Source organism: Cydia splendana, chromosome Z (genome assembly GCF_910591565.1).
Source record: "Cydia splendana chromosome Z, ilCydSple1.2, whole genome shotgun sequence".
Taxonomy (NCBI): domain Eukaryota; kingdom Metazoa; phylum Arthropoda; class Insecta; order Lepidoptera; family Tortricidae; genus Cydia; species Cydia splendana.
The window spans coordinates 2,385,789-2,402,117 of NC_085987.1; the positions used below are offsets into that span (position 1 = coordinate 2,385,789).

Genomic DNA, 16,329 nt, shown 5'->3' on the forward strand with positions numbered 1-16,329 from the left:
TAGTTCATATAAAAATATTTCAACAAATATTACATAAATATGATTAAAAAAATAATGATACAATCAACAAATTTACAACAATGTCAATGATGTCATAAGTAAAGTTATAAAGTCAGGTGCTTGAACAGGAAGGGTCTTCCAACTATCCACACGTCACTCGCAGCGACAGCGACAGTAAGAAGTCAGTGAAGTGAATTTCTTTTCAGTGAATGTGGACATTGTGGTTGTGAATACGCCGAGGAAAATGCAAATTCCAAATGAATACGTTTCTACTGCGGAAGATGTTGCAGATCAGGTGAGGACCAGCTTTTTTTCGGGCTGTTTCTTTATAACAATTAGCCCTAAGTCGGTTCGTACTTTGGATTGGTTCTGTCACGTCACCGAACTTTTTCTTGTTGGCTCGCACCCTGTTGCACGGATTTATGAATGTAAATAATAAAAATAGTTCCGGCACGTTTTGCTGCGTGTGCCAAAAAGATATCAGCGAATTACATAGTGTTCTGTGTCGACATTACATTCGGGCTTACAGATGTTGCCCCTTTTAACCTACTTATCATCTTATTGGATAAACTGATAAATCACAATGTTAAATATAATTGATGTCACTTTGCAGCTTAGCCAAAGTTTGATGGTTTAAAAAGTTAAGCCCACAGACAAATTGCATGTATTTTTTATACTGAAAATAAAAGTTCTTTAATAAGTTGGTCCTTTCGCGCGATTTCTCTGTAAACTCGTTCAGGATGCAACATTGATAACTTTCACTGTTACGTAAATGCGTAATGTAGGTAGTTTGACATTTATGTTTCATCACTATGCCATTTCCAGACTACCAATAACATTGTCCCTTGATATTTATTGCTTTACTTACACTAAACATAGCAGTCAGCCACTTCCTGTAGATCAGTGAGACTTAAGTTACTTCCTATCACTTTCTCTTTCATGAGAGTGGGACAGGCAAAAACTACCAAAAAAACCAAAACGGTCTAAGGATCACTTAAGTTATTCCATCTGTCAAGCTCGCACTGTGCACTAGTCAAGCCTTTTTCTTGTCTTAGCACGCAAAATGTTATGAAAAAGTAAAACAACTTTTAAGCAGACTGTGGTTTTTTTACAAGCTTTTATTCAACTTGCATTGTATGTATGTTTAGGTCAAATATTGCAAACTAAATTAGATCCACTTCCCAATATTGAAATGAGCTGAAACTTAGGTTTAAAGAATCTATATTACTCATAAGAATATTACAATTCATTGACATGAGTAAACATAATGTAATAAGAATTAATTTATCTTCACAAGTACATTACTATTTATTATTACATTCAAGTTATTTAACTTCACATAGGTAAATATGTTATGATATGTAAGTTGGGTGACAATGACATATTATGATACCATCAAACTGATCTAATGATGGATGCAGGTAACACAACCTAATTGTGTTTGGGTTGATTAGAATTGTCACGATGAGTATTATAGTTGCCTGTTAAAATAAAAGTACAGTTACCAATAAAGGCTTGTAATAAAAATTACATTTTTGAAAAAAAAATGTTTTTCTTAATGAACTTGAGACTTTCAAAGTCAGTTAACAATGTAACCTATGTCAATATGTTCCTTACAGAAAATACAACATACATACATACATTTAAGTTATAGTGGTACAAATTCAGTGAAAATTGGGCTATAATTGAGTTAGTACCACACAGGCAACTTTCTCTTTATGCAAATACTCTTGGCAAATAGCTACACATAACAGTAGACAGTAACAATACTTGGTAACTACAAATACTGTATAATAACAACTTATGTACACATTTCCTATGTGTATAGATGAAAACCATAACATCCAAGTATTATAACAGCATTGTTTTCATTATGTATCAACAAAATAAGCAAGCATCTGTTAAGCAAATGCCAATATATGTACGATCAATGAATTTAATTACAGTACCATTTTGTACTTTAGCCACTGTGAGAATAGTATAGTTTGTGCAGAGAGAGAAGAGGCGTGGAATGTATGGGGCCCAATACAATCCACGCCTCTTCTCTTTCCGAACAGACTCTAGTGACTTATATATAGTGTCAAAAAGAAAAACTGAATGTAAAAAAGGCGAACGTAATTCCATGAGGCATTCTCTACCAGTCAACCTTAGAATGCGAATGCATGTCAATGAAATTTACACTAGGGGTTGTGGTCCGTAGAATGAAAAACACGCTGTAGAACGCTCAAAGGCGCGTGTAAATAAGGCGATGTGCATAGACCCTAAGACAGGATATGTGACATAACCACGTAATTGAATCACAAATGGATATCTAAGTAGAGTCGAGTTCATAAATATGAATACATTCTTCACCTTTAAGGCATTGCAATAAGGAGAAAAAATGTATACATATTTATGAACTCGACTGTAAAATTGATTCGGCCAAGGCGAAGGTCAAGGATATTAAACCAATTATATTCATAGCACATATGTACATATTTTCGATCATATCAGAAATTTTAAACTTTTCCTTATGAATATGATTCACAAAATCAGTAAACTAAGTTCAATACGGGTAAGTCCATTTGGTACACGCGTTTAGTGGTAAATGTATGAACTCGCAATAAACACTAATCAATGTGTAAACATTTGACGGCCAGCCATTTTCCCGTATGCCACACTTACCTGTATTGACCTTATCATACGTTTTTAAGACCATTACAATGCATTTTTTAAGAAAGCAATTTTGTATTTATTTCGTACTAGATTTTGCTTGCAACTTCGTCAGCGTGTAATGATGATGATTGATAAAAGTATGCACTTATAATATTAGTAGGGATTAACCCATTCAGTGCTGGTTCACGCTTTATCGGCGTATTTTTTGCTAACGCCGCGACCGATACAAAAAAAAACAATAACCTGTAGGTAGTTTTTTTAACGCTGTTTTTTGCTACTGACCTGGTTGAAAGTGAAGAGACGACCGTATATGTAGCTACTGATTCAATAATAAACCATTCATGCTTGCCTTAAAGGTACTTAGGCGTCTTTTTGCGGTGTATTCCCATTTGTCCCCGCCCCGCCTGATCGCCGCCATACATACCTGTGTCGGCAACGGATGGGAATGATTCATATAAGAATTTGCCTCAAATCTAGTCTAGACTAGACTATTAGAAATTGCGTATTTGGCACTAGCCAATGATTGGGTCAACACGCTTTATCATATAACCTTGATTAAGATATAAAACTGATAGTTACACATTTAAATGTATATTTATTTTATTACCTCGACATTCAAAAGATAAGATACTTATCGTGTATCATGCTTATGTGACAGTATTTTTATCGGTATTACTTAATTGGCATTTCAACTTGTAATTACTTGTGTCGTTTGTTAATTGTCATGATGTTACCTCGGGTTTCCTAATGGCCAGTCAAGGTCATTATTTGGTACCTACACAATACTATGTTGACACATGCAACTTACCGTTTTATTTCTTTTTTGATTGCATTCTTACGTGGTGCAAGACTGTAGACTATATTTCGAGGTTTTACGGATTTCGTTTTGTTTTTTTTTTTTTTTTTTATTTATGCTCACAAAACAGGTTACAGTCATTGCGTTTACATGCATATTAGAGGCGTACAGCGTTCTGAACTGGACTCTAACCCTAAATATGTGTGCACATTAAGAACAAAATTTACATGCGATAAATTTGTGTCTATATATCAAATAATAATTCAAATATGTCAAACTTATGGTATCAAAATTAGAAACAGTTATAAGCGATTGAGGCTTGTCTGGGTTTGTAAATTAGGTAATGTATTAATACTTTGAATAAATCGTCATCGTGAGGTGACAACGAAAACTTGTACATATTGTAAGCACCGTTGTTTGTGATTCTAATCCTATTTGACTGGGAAATCCATACTAATATTATAAATGCGACAGTGTGCCTGTCAGTTACCTCTTCACGCTTAAACAACTAAACTGATATGGACAAAAATTGGAGAGATAGTTTGGGCCACGAGAAAGGACATAGGGTAGGTTTTATCAATCATAATCATAGCTAGTTGCTAACTCGATTTCTAAATAACAGCAAGACAACTACGATATATCGTTTTTGCTTTTCTTTACCAGGTGATACGCAAAGGCAAAAATGTCCTGCCCACAGTGGCTAGGCTGTGCCTCATCAGTACGTTCCTCGAGGACGGGCTCCGCATGTGGTTCCAGTGGTCGGAGCAGCGGGACTACATGGACATGTCGTGGGGCTGCGGCAAGTTCCTCGCTACCATGTTTGTGGTGAGTCATCTTTCCAGAGGGCCTAGCCTATAGTTCGTTTTTTTAGCATTAGAAAGAAGGTAAGCGATCTCGAGACGTCTTTTAATTAAAAAACGTTTTTAAAAAATCAGTAAATATTACTCATGAAAGCAGAAGAATATAAATGATCGTATTAAATTCATAATTGTGACTTATTTTTAAAACGTGTTTTTCAATTAAAAGACACATCAAGATTGTTTACCTTTTTTCTAATGCTAAAAAAACGAACTATAGGATGCCAATCGTTTGCGCCGTAGCGAACGAAACGGTAATGTGAAATGTCTATCACTCTTACATTACGACAGATTATCGCGGGCTCAATCGATTGGTATCTTGGCTAGGATCCTGACCGTCGTAGTATCGTTCACGATGTTAACCCTTTGTTAGGCAGAGGGAATATATTTCCCACCTGATTTTGAACCCTTATAAAGGGTTAAAGACAATTTTTATTCTTATTTCAAAGATGTTGTCTCCCAATGTTATAGACTGTGGCCACGTTAATTTTGGGCAAATTTGGCAGTAAGAATACCTACATATGCCTATAAACTCCATACTTGACGTAGCACTTGGGGGCTATTCATAAATTACGTCATTTCAAATTAGGGGGGGGGGGTCTGGACATCGGATGACGGTAGCATGAAGTAGGAGGAAATGGGGTCATTTGAAGCATGATTTTTGGATGATTATAGGGGGGGGGGGTCAAAAATCGTCAAAAATCGATGACGTAATTTATGGACAGCCCCTTGGCATGAAAACTTAGCGTGGTCCGACTATAGTTTAAATTAAATTTGAATAAGTCTTGCGACGCGTTTAATCCAAAATTGCACAAAATTCGTGTCTAGATTGTATTTTCTAATTTCTCGTTTGTTGTTTTTATTATTCCATACAAGTTGAGTCGTGACATTCACATACTTAAGTATTTTACCGATAAGAAACATTAATTCACCACGATTTTGAAGCGAGACCAACGAATAGATAGTAACGGCCTAAGTGGTCAAATATATCGTGACGACGTGAGCCACCTTTGTTACCATAGAGATAATGATGTGTTCCGATATATTTGGCCACATTGGCCGTCACTATCTATTTGCTGACTGTACAGTCGCTTAAAATATCGTTTTCACATCACCTATTGGGAAAGGGGCTTTTTCTTCCCTGCTAGGAGGGATCAAAGTGGCACTTTTCTTCCCTGCTAGGAGGGATCAAAGTGGTACTTTTCTGTTATAGGACAATTTTTTTTTTCATTTTTACATACAATTTTTTTAGCTTAAATAGTGTTTTGATACATGATAATTTCCTCATTTATTTTTTTTTTATTTTCCTCATAGTTGATGTGAAAAGCAGTATGTGTCACACAGTATCAAAATTATTTAGTCTTGGGCGTTAACACTTGAATCCCTCATTACGCTCAGGATTCTACTTTAGAATCCCTCACTACGTTCGGGATTCTATTGTAGAATCCATCGCTTCATTCAGGATTCAATGTACGCCCTTAACGGAAATATATCATATTGATCCCTTGTAACACAAACTACTATTAAAAATCTGTACACTACTTCATTTACCAATAGAGTCTTATTACCATATTACATATTATATGACCTTTGATACAAATAATATTGAGCGTCGAGTCGTATCATTGTTGTTTTCTTGATATTGAGTCATTTCAAATCCAAAAATAGCTCAAATAAGCCAGTTTGGGCAGTCTGTCTATTTTTGGAAATGCGAGGGTTAATCTTTTCAATCTGTGACCCTTAAGAGCGCTATTACATTTCGGCGTTGAGCGACTTTAGGTATTTTACGCGCTGCGGCAGGCCGTGCGAGCTCAGTATGCCGATCCCTTTTACCACATTTTCCATCTCGCTCGCACTACAGTGAGGGATTAAACATTCTTGATCCTTCGCGAAGCATATTGAAATCATGCATAACAAACAACACTATCTGTACTTAACTTTTAAAGTCCTAAAATTGTTATTTGGTAGGTACGAAAATACTAAATCCAGTGCAAATGTACATACTCGTACTTATGTAGGTATATTACTAGAAAGAAATTATAGGTACTCGCTTATTTACATGTTTCGTCATTGCATTTGGTACCCATAGGTTGTGAAGTTTGTATCAACGAGGGTTTAGAAACGAGCTGGTACTGAGGATCTGATGATGAAGCCTGATGATGATGATCAGGGTGGTCACGGATACCAATCAACCATATAGTAACATGATTAGGCTCGTTTGATTCGTCTCAACAAGATCTTTGACACAAGTTAGTACTCAGGGTCTGATGATGGAGCTGGAAGGTGGTCACCGGGACCAGTCAACCATGCAACTAAAACACTTCGTGTTTAGGCTCGTTTGATTTGTCTCAACAAGATATTTGACACTAGATGATCCTCAGGGTCTGATGATGGAGCTGGAAGGTGGTCACCAGTACCAATCAACCATACAACTAAACCACTTCGTGTTTAGGCTCGTTTGATTCGTCTCGACAAGATCTTTGACACTAGGTGATACTCAGGGTCTGATGATGGAGCTGGAAGGTGGTCACCGGTACCAATCAACCATAAAACTAAACCACTTCCTGTTTAGGATCGTTTGATTCGTCTCGACAAGATCTTTGACACTAGGTGATACTCAGGGTCTGATGATGGAGCTGGAAGGTGGTCACCAGTACTAATCAAAGAGCACTCACATAATACGGGCGTTCTGTTGTAAGTTGATTAGGTTTAGGTAATACGCTATTATATTCTGATATATCTTTACTTTCGAGTGAATTAATCAAATGATCGCCTAACAATAATGTAGAGTAGAACGTAGCTGGTTGAACAAAGAGATAATTAATAGTACATTGTGCAACATGGGGCGTAAGTTGAATATTGCAAACGAGAGTAAGATTTATAGACTCGAATTTGCAATATTATTACGCCCCGAGTTACACACAATGTTTTTCATCACACTTGCGATTCAAAAATTAAGTATAAAGACAAAAAACTGTTTATTATGGCACTAGAAACTTCATAACTCCCTAGGGAAAACGCTTTTTCTATAACTCCCGCTAAACCTGACCACATTTACTGAGCGAGCGTGATGAAAAACATTTCACTTTACTGAAATCATACTTAGACCACTCACAATACGTACGTTACATTTTCGATTACAAAAAAAAAACAGCAAAAAAAACGAACGATGAATACGCGCCGCCGACGCCGATTTTTTTCTCAAAACGCCGCCACCGATAAATTTTAGTCACCGCACCTAGGCCAAGTATAGTTTTGCGGAAGCATTATCATAAGGTGTAAATGAGCGGCTGTATTTTTTGTTGACAGATTATAAATCTGCTGGGTCAAATCGGAGGATGCGTGATGGTGCTCGGGAGGCTGAAGGTGGACATCGCTTGTGGTGTGCTCTTCTTCATTGTAGTTCTTCAGGTATGTACTTTTTAGTGTGGAAACTGAGCAGATGGTCGAGCAGCAGCGAACATTTGGAAAAAAAATTGTTTAAAAAAATGTGCTATTCCCAATGTTGTTTTTTGGGGGAAGTAGTTATTAATTACGAATTAAATTATAATCTAATTAGTATTCTCAAACTTCGCACTCATAATAACGATATTTTGCACAAAACAAATCTGTCCCGTTATTTGGACATACGTATAGTGTGGCTGTCGTCACTATACCTAAGGTCACTATACATGAGGTTCCATTCTAACCAAATTAGTGTTATAGTCCCAAAAACGAATTGGAACAGCGGGCGCAAACATTTTACTTACTTGAATTGGTCTATAGAACTGTCATTTATCGAACGAGCGAGCGAAGCGAACGAAGTTCTTAGATTCAACTTTGAACACGCGGCTGGCTAGCGGCACGTCCCGGCATTTCGATGTTTTTAAGCTGAACTGTCAGAAGATAGTTTGATACTCAATAACTAAAGTAAATTTGTTGTAATTTAAATGAAATTGGGTAAACATGTAGTCGAGAGCATTATATTTTAGTCATTAAATTATGAGTAGGCTCGATCAAGAGGTTATTGAGCTAGAAGAGCTTACAAGGCCAAAAAGCTGTTTGAGAGGGGGCGTGCTATTCTGGTCATTTTATTTGCAAGAAAATATGGTCGAGTTTGGTATCAAATGAAAGTGCTCGGCTTACATTTTTATAATATCGTTTTTAAATTTACCATTTTGAAATAATTAGCAAGATAAAAATAAACATACCTAATATAGGTATTTGACATTTGACAGGAAATATTTCGGCTTACCACATATACAGTTTATTTTCATCTATATGGTAACTTAAATCTATCATTTAAGGGCTCCACAGACCTTGCAATAAATCCACGCGATTTTTGATTCAAGACCCCCTATAGTGCGACATAAAATAGTAGAATTTAAATGAAATGGAATTCAAAAATGTCCATAAAAAACTGTTGCCTTGTGTAAGCATTTTACGTCAAAAATGTGACAGTTACGTAAAAAGTGGCGCCCTCTATTAACCGACTTCCAAATCTCAAAAGGAGGAGGTTATCAATTCGATTGTGTGTTTTTAGGGTTCCGTACCTCAAAAGGAAAAAACGGAACCCTTATAGGATCACTCGTGCGTTTGTCTGTCTGTCTCTCTGTCCGTCTGTCACAGCCCATTTTCTCCAAAAGTACTGAACCAATTAAGTAAAAATTTGGTACACATATGTAAATTCGTGACCCAAAGACGAATATCTTACGTAAACAAATGAATTTTAATCACGGAGGCCACTTTTGGGGGGTAAATGAGTAAATTAAAAAATGTTTTTTAAACTATATCGTGTTACATGAGCACATTTTAAGAATGTCAAATATATTTTTTTTGTAATTTTAAAATAGTTTACTATACCATTCCCCCCCCCCCCCCCCTTTATCTCCGAAACTACAGGGTCTAAAATTTTGAAAAAATATACAAAATAGTTCTTTACCTATAGATGACAGGAGAACCTATTAGAAATGTGCAGTCAAGCGTGAGTCGGACTAATTACTTAGTTTTTGATCTGACCCCTACGGGTCTTTTTAAAGGCAATTCACTCGCGTTTCACATATAAAAAATACATTATTAAAAATTGAGCAATGTACGGAACCCTTGGAACGCGAGTCCGACTCGCACTTGACCGGTTTTTTTTTTAATGTTTGTTACTCCATATCTCCGTCATTACTGGACCGATTTTGAAAATTCTTTTTTTTTATTGTATGTATATACATACAGATTGGTCCCGTTTTTGTCAAAACCCAGTTCTGATGATGGGATCCATGAGGAATCGAGGGAACTCCTCAAATCTTAAAGGCATACATATAGTGATTTATTTGTTTTTATCAACAAATCAAGCACATACATTAAAAAAAAGTAACATTTGATGAAGTGGAACTGCTGATGATGATAAGAACGGAACTCTTCAACGACGCATAGTTCACGTTTGGCGATTTGTCCTCTTCGTTATGTTTATTAACCAAGTTAAGTTTTTAGTCACATTTTTGTCAAGCTCGAGTTCTGATGATGGGATCCATGAGGAATCGAGGGAACTCCACAAATCTTAAAGGCATGCGTATAGAGATTTTTGTATTTTCATCAGAAAATCAAGCATTTTCATTAAAAATTGTCGCATTTGATGAAGTGGAACTGCTGATAATGATCAGAACGGAACTCTTCAACGACGTATAGTACACGTTTGGCGATTTCGAATTTCGATTTTGACGGTGCTGGCCCTGGACTCAGACCTGGACCTGGATCCGGGCTCTTATCTGGACCTGAACCCGGACCTGGACCTGGACTTGGACCTGGACCTGGACCAAATCCTAGACCTGGACCTCGACCTGGACCTGGTCCTGGACCCGGAACTGGACCCGGACCCGGACGCGAATTTACAAAAGCTATACTATTTCAGTCACGACTCAGATTTTAATAGGTGAGCTTTTGTTTATGCATATTACTTGACAATATCTATACCGTTTCGGTAAAAAGTAGTCACTGAAATGGATTAGCTTTTTGCATACATATTTTCAAATATTATTCACGCCAAAACCTAGTCGAGTTTAGTAAGTTCAGGGCTTCAGGCACGTTTGAATGTGATATCTAAATTTTAATAATACTTATTTACTCAAATGGTTTAGATTTTGTTGCGATATATTTAAACATTAATGCTCTCACAATACCTAGTCGAGCGGAGTCTCGCCGTCATTATTCAATATTATTCATCGAGTATTATTTGCACGACACTAAAGTTCACTGAATATTGATTTCAACAATTATATTTTTACTAAATTACTTTTCACCTAGTATTCATGTAAATTGCGAAAAAAGTAGTTTAGGTTAGTTTGATCTGCAACCTCCAAGAAAACGAGATGTTGCTGGAAAAGTGGGTTAGGTTAGGTTAGAACTGCGACCCCCAAGAAAACGAACTGTTACCAAAAATGTGGGTTAGGTTAAGTTAGAACTGCGACCCTCAAGAAAATGAACTGTTGCCAGAAAAGTGGCTTAGGTTAGGTTAGAACTGCAACCCCCAGGAAAATGAACTGTTGCCAGAAAAGTCGTTCTATGTATAAAAAAGTCGGTTCGCTGTTTGGTCGCAGTTCACCTAACACGTTCTTCCTCGCTTCGCTCGTCGTCGCACCTATATTGACTCAGTGAACTCTGTCAAATGACTAGACGATATCGTATTAATAAATATCTAGCAAGTTGAATGATTTGACCAAAGAAATGTACTCCAAACGTTGTACACATAGTAATAATCTACTTAACAATAATTCTATAAAGTAAAACGTTGTCATGATGAAAATTTGGTGAATGTTGGTTGCCAAAGTAAATCATCTGCGAAAAGTTGTCTGGCAAGTGAAATTCGGACAATAAAACTTCGGAGAAAAGGCAGAACACCGTAGTAAATCTTGGTCCTTAAATAAATCATCTACTTCGTTATGTACCAATGTATTATAAAATACAGTCGACTTATAATTGTATTACGATTTCACATTAAACATGTCCTAATAAGAAATCTCAACTGATATAGTTCTTAAATGAAAAAAAAAAAATTAGGCATTTTTAAGTAATTAGCACGAACGGTAATTAATACAATACAATCGGAGTCATTACTAAAATATTATTCAAGTTTAGATCGCAACAAACTAGCATTTGTAGCAACAATATCCATATTAATTTAGCCAACAAAGTCTATACGATTTCAGTAAATTTCTGTACTGTAATGGATTAGGGTTTGGTCAAGTTTTGTCCAAACAAAAGCTAATCCAGTTCAGTTCGCATCTGGACCTTATCAGTATAGGCTTTGTAAATTCGCGACCCGGACTCGGACCTTGACCCGGAAAACCACTGATGCCTAAACTAAATAAACCACTATGATTACCTGCCATAAAATGTAGGTACTTATAAAGTAAAATGATGCCAAACTTACTAGCCCCTCCCGTTCAAACCCCCGTACACCGCACCGCACGCGCCGTTAAGTGGGTTAGGTTAGGTTTGAACTGCGATCCTCACAGAACCCAACAAAAGTGGGTTATTAGGTTAGGTTAGAACTGCGAGCCTTACAGAAACGAAATACTACTAGAAAAGTGGGTTTGGTTAGGTTCGAACTGCAATCCTCACAGAACCGAACTGCTATCTCAGAAGTGGCTTCGTTAGGCTAAAACTGCGACCCTTACAAAAATGAAATGCTAACTACTAGAAAAGTGTGTGGTTTTACCTCCTTAGAAGTCGGTTTATTTTTCTTAAAAATTATTTTCTATTTTATGTCGCACTATACGAGTAAGTAGGTGCAACAAAATTGCTCTATACAATTTTTGCCAAACCGCGAGTTCTCAGTTCGGGGCGAACTACTAGTTTATCTGGGATTTAAAAACACAACATACATATTAAGAAGACTAATTTATATCTAAGCTCATCTGACATTGAAACCTTCCTTCCAGACATTCGCCTACAGCATACTATGGGACATGCAATTCCTGCTCCGTAACCTCGCCCTCATCGGCGCCCTGTTACTGGTGGTCGCAGAAGCCCGCGCCGAAGGCCGTAGCCTGTTCGCCGGCGTGCCGTCCCTGGGAGAGAACAAACCGAAGACGTACCTCCAGCTCGCTGGGAGGATCCTGCTCGCGTTCATGTTCATCACGCTGCTGCGGTTCGAGGTGTCATTCGTACAGGTGAGGCGAAGTGTGCTAAGAGATGTTAACCCACAAATCTGAACTAGACGGAGGACGTAAGACAACTGAGGTCATCATTGTTGGTCATTTAAATTGCGATATTTTTTTGATTTAGGTATATCTTTTTTTTTAATGTCGAGTCTTTAGGGTTTCCATCCACTAGTAATTGTACCTACTTTCAGTCGCATCTAAATTGTTACATGCGACTGAAAGTACAATTACTAGTGGATATTTGTTACTTGTGTATAGAAACACGAAGATTTAACTGTATTTGCCGTATTATCTCGAAGCGACGTATATATATTAAGTCTCATTAAGTTGATCGACCCACGTATTTGACAGGTAATTATTCTGACGATAGGCGAGTGACGTCATTTATGTTGTCGTGACGTACTAAGTTCTACAGCAAATTTGCTTTGAACAGTGCGAGTTTCCAATTCGTCCCACTTTAGATAATGGTAATTTATTCATGGCTTGCGTTGGATGAAATAATAATGAGGGTTATTTTTATTTTAAGGTTGCGAGTGTTATGAATTGTATTCTATTTTTTTACACCAATAATTTAAAGTATAAAATTGATGTGACTGATTTAAACCCAGAATTTATGAATATAACAAAATAAATACGAAAATTAAATGAGAGTTCCATCTTTCGCATAAATTTTAAATCATTGTGAACCAAATGTAGCTAATACGTGTATGAGGGACGCCACGGCTTTACTCTAGTATTTAAAAAAGTTGTGTGAATACACAAAAAGAGATTTAAAAAACTGAAGCCGTTTGCAAGCACTGGGCAGGCTCCAAAGAAGAACATTTAAAAGTACTAATGTAACAAAACATCTTCCTATTTTCCACTCATTTACCCGGAGGTTACCAGGGCGGGATCCCTTTTATAGGGATAAGTTCGCCTTTGTACTTCATTTTTTATAAATTACACAGCATCATCAGAGATAGTGACAGCCCAATATATTGTAACACACCTTTGTTACCATAAGACTAAGGTTGTGTTGCAATATACTTAATTACTTTTACTGCCATCAACTATTTGATGCTGAATTAAGTAATTGCTACTAAGACTTTATTTTTTTCCATTTCAGATCATCCAAGACATCCTCGGCAGCATCCTTATGGTCCTAGTAACAATCGGGTACCGTACCAAGTTGTCCGCACTGATGCTCGTGCTGGTTCTCACTGTGCTCAACCTCTACCACAACGCGTGGTGGGCAGTGCCGAGCTACAAGCCGCTCAGGGACTTCCTTAAATACGACTTCTTCCAGGTAAGACAACACTTTAACAACCCTTTTCAGTGCTAAGAAAGTCATAGTGTAGTTATCGGACGCCAATATGGTACCGTACAAAGCTGTCAAAAGAAATAATATTGTTATCACTGTAGAACTGGAATAAAGTCTCGTTTTATTTTTTATTTTATTTATATGTCTGATATTACTTTTCGTTGCAATTTTTTTTAAGTGAATAGTGCGAGTAGAACTTCAGCATGTATGAGTTTGTGCGTGTTTATATTATTTATTGCTATAAATATTATGTCCACAGACCCTATCTGTGATCGGCGGTCTGCTCATGATCGTCTATTTGGGCCCCGGCGGCGTGAGCATGGACGAACACAAGAAAAAGTGGTAGGCAGTGCGTTATGGACGTTACATGGTGCGATATGACGTTGACAAAGGAGCGTCGCGGCCGCCTGTATATATACAATTAAATATAATAGTGTCGACGTTAACGTCACTACAACTTTAATGTGTGTTTGTGAATATTAGGGACCGGTGTTTAACCTGTATCCTAAAAGGTATGTCTGTGTTAGTAATTTTTAAACCCTTTTTAAAACTACCTTTTTGAGCTAAGCGATTTATTTTACCATCGTGGGATACCGGTATATTTACCGGTCACAATATTATTAAGTTTTAGGTCCCTTGTGAAATGTTTTATGTATAAACGCCGACGCCGTCTAAAAGATGGTTACGGCGTCCAAGTCAGACATTAAGTCAGTTCAAACATCACCTTGTCCAGAAGAGTTTCAAGAAACAGAATAACTAGAATGACGCAAGACTGCATCGTAAAGGAATTGTTGGAAATTACCTAGGCTGTACCATTATATGAGTTTTAATCTTAGACATTTTTGTACTGGCCATCATGCGGCCGCGGCCGGCTCCCTAATGTTTTGTGACTAACCCGCGCGGGCGATGCTCCATAATCGACTGTAATATTAAGAGAATAAGATTCTATTTTCAATAGCCGACGCGCGGGTAATTATTATTAGTTAACGAGACGACAATAATAATGTGGGCACAGTTGACGATAACAACAATTTCCGAACACTCCCCATTATTACTGGGTCTCAACCTTATTGTTACACAGCCATGTCATTTCGTCTTCTTACATGGAGGCGAAGCCTTCTTATTTTTTGTTTTTATCAGTATTTCATAGTTTTGTGGTGGTGTGTGCGAATGACTAATTCTTTTTGGGAAAACCACCGTTAAAAAGAAATTTTATACAGTACACACATAAGCTAAGCGAATTGTGGGATATTTCTCTTCCCTGCTTAAGTATTTTTTACGCTCTGCCCCCTCAAAATCATATTAAGTAGATGTTCATTTGACACTAAGGTGCTTATAGATATTCCCGAGTGTTTTTATTCATTATAATATTTATATATTATTGTACGAGTAAGTGTGTTATCTCACTGGTCCACTAGAGATACCGCTTGGTCTAATTGAATTCTGCGCGTAAGTGATTAGGCCACTTCTCGGGGTGTTTAGAAACAGACACAATAAGCACATTGTTAAATTAATTTGCCAATTTTTAATATTTCATATAAATTTTTACATAGTTCAGTCGTTTAAGTATGTGACATAATATCTGCACATAATTCAATAGGTAGGTGCTAAAGAATATAACGCTAAATGTAATTCGCACACATAACCACGGTCCCATATACTTTGATTTTTAACTGATTTTTTCCACAAACGAGTGATATTTTGAAATCGGATTGTTTATAAGTATATAAGCTTAATGACTGAGGGATCCCTTTACGTAGGTAACGATAAGACTCGCCATTTTTGAATATTTGTATTTGTCGCACAGTAGCAGTGCGCTATTTTGAATACTTACTGTAGTGAACGCGATATTCCAAGTCGACCGCCGTCGACATCTAGTCGGCGTGCACGTGCAAATGTCGGCGCGCGCGTCTGATAGTCGGCGCGTCGGCGTTTTATATAAATTGTCGAGCCTTATCTAGCAATTTGTTTCATTCCGTATACCTTGTTGTGATGTCGTTGTAAATATATATTTTGTACTTATCGTGTGGACCCTTAACAATGTATAAATTTAAGGTTGTAAGAGCTAGATAGCGACTGCTTATTTTGTAAAGATTATATTTTAAAAGTTATAATTTGTCGTATTGTTTAGCAACCTTCCTCGGCGGTAAAAATAGCCAAAATTCAAAGATGTAATCTTTATGAAATAAGTAGTTTTAATGTAAATGGGTATAATTCCATTAGCCATAGGTTAACCGGCTGGCATCACACGACGTTACATTATAAACGCAAAATATATGGTTTAAAAAAAAATTAAATAAAAAGACTATAATGATTATATTTATTTTTATATTTTTTTTTATTATTTTGATTTAATCTTCGATCCATATGGAATCCTCGACTTGTTCTGAATAAAAATTACATTAATAATTAATAATTGTTTTTTCATTTTCACTTCAGACGCCCTTGTTTCATACCTTTTATTTTACTTTATTGTAATTAGTACCGACCGGGATTTTTTGCCGAATTCGAAACTGAAGGTACGATTTTGACTTTGACTCAGTTCCGGCCGAGACCGAAACTAACAGACGTGTTACAATCGTTGAAAAT

General features: G+C 36.8%; 2 protein-coding genes and 1 long non-coding RNA gene across 3 annotated transcripts in view; 2 read left to right on the forward strand and 1 right to left on the reverse strand.

Moving 5' to 3' along the window:
- The window catches only part of LOC134804395 (uncharacterized), a 201,115-nt gene that overhangs the window by 144,817 nt on the left and 39,969 nt on the right, over positions 1 to 16,329 (forward strand). The window lies entirely within an intron of this gene.
- Positions 1 to 16,329, reverse strand: part of LOC134804369 (iron-sulfur cluster transfer protein NUBPL) — a 143,002-nt gene that overhangs the window by 119,802 nt on the left and 6,871 nt on the right. The gene's annotated exons all lie outside the window — the stretch shown is intronic.
- Positions 134 to 16,149, forward strand: LOC134804372 (surfeit locus protein 4 homolog). Its single transcript, XM_063777407.1, has 6 exons — positions 134 to 295; positions 4,115 to 4,276; positions 7,618 to 7,719; positions 12,219 to 12,449; positions 13,546 to 13,725; positions 14,000 to 16,149. The coding sequence occupies exons 1-6, from the start codon at positions 245 to 247 to the stop codon at positions 14,084 to 14,086; spliced, it is 813 nt and encodes a 270-aa protein (XP_063633477.1). The 5' UTR covers positions 134 to 244; the 3' UTR covers positions 14,087 to 16,149.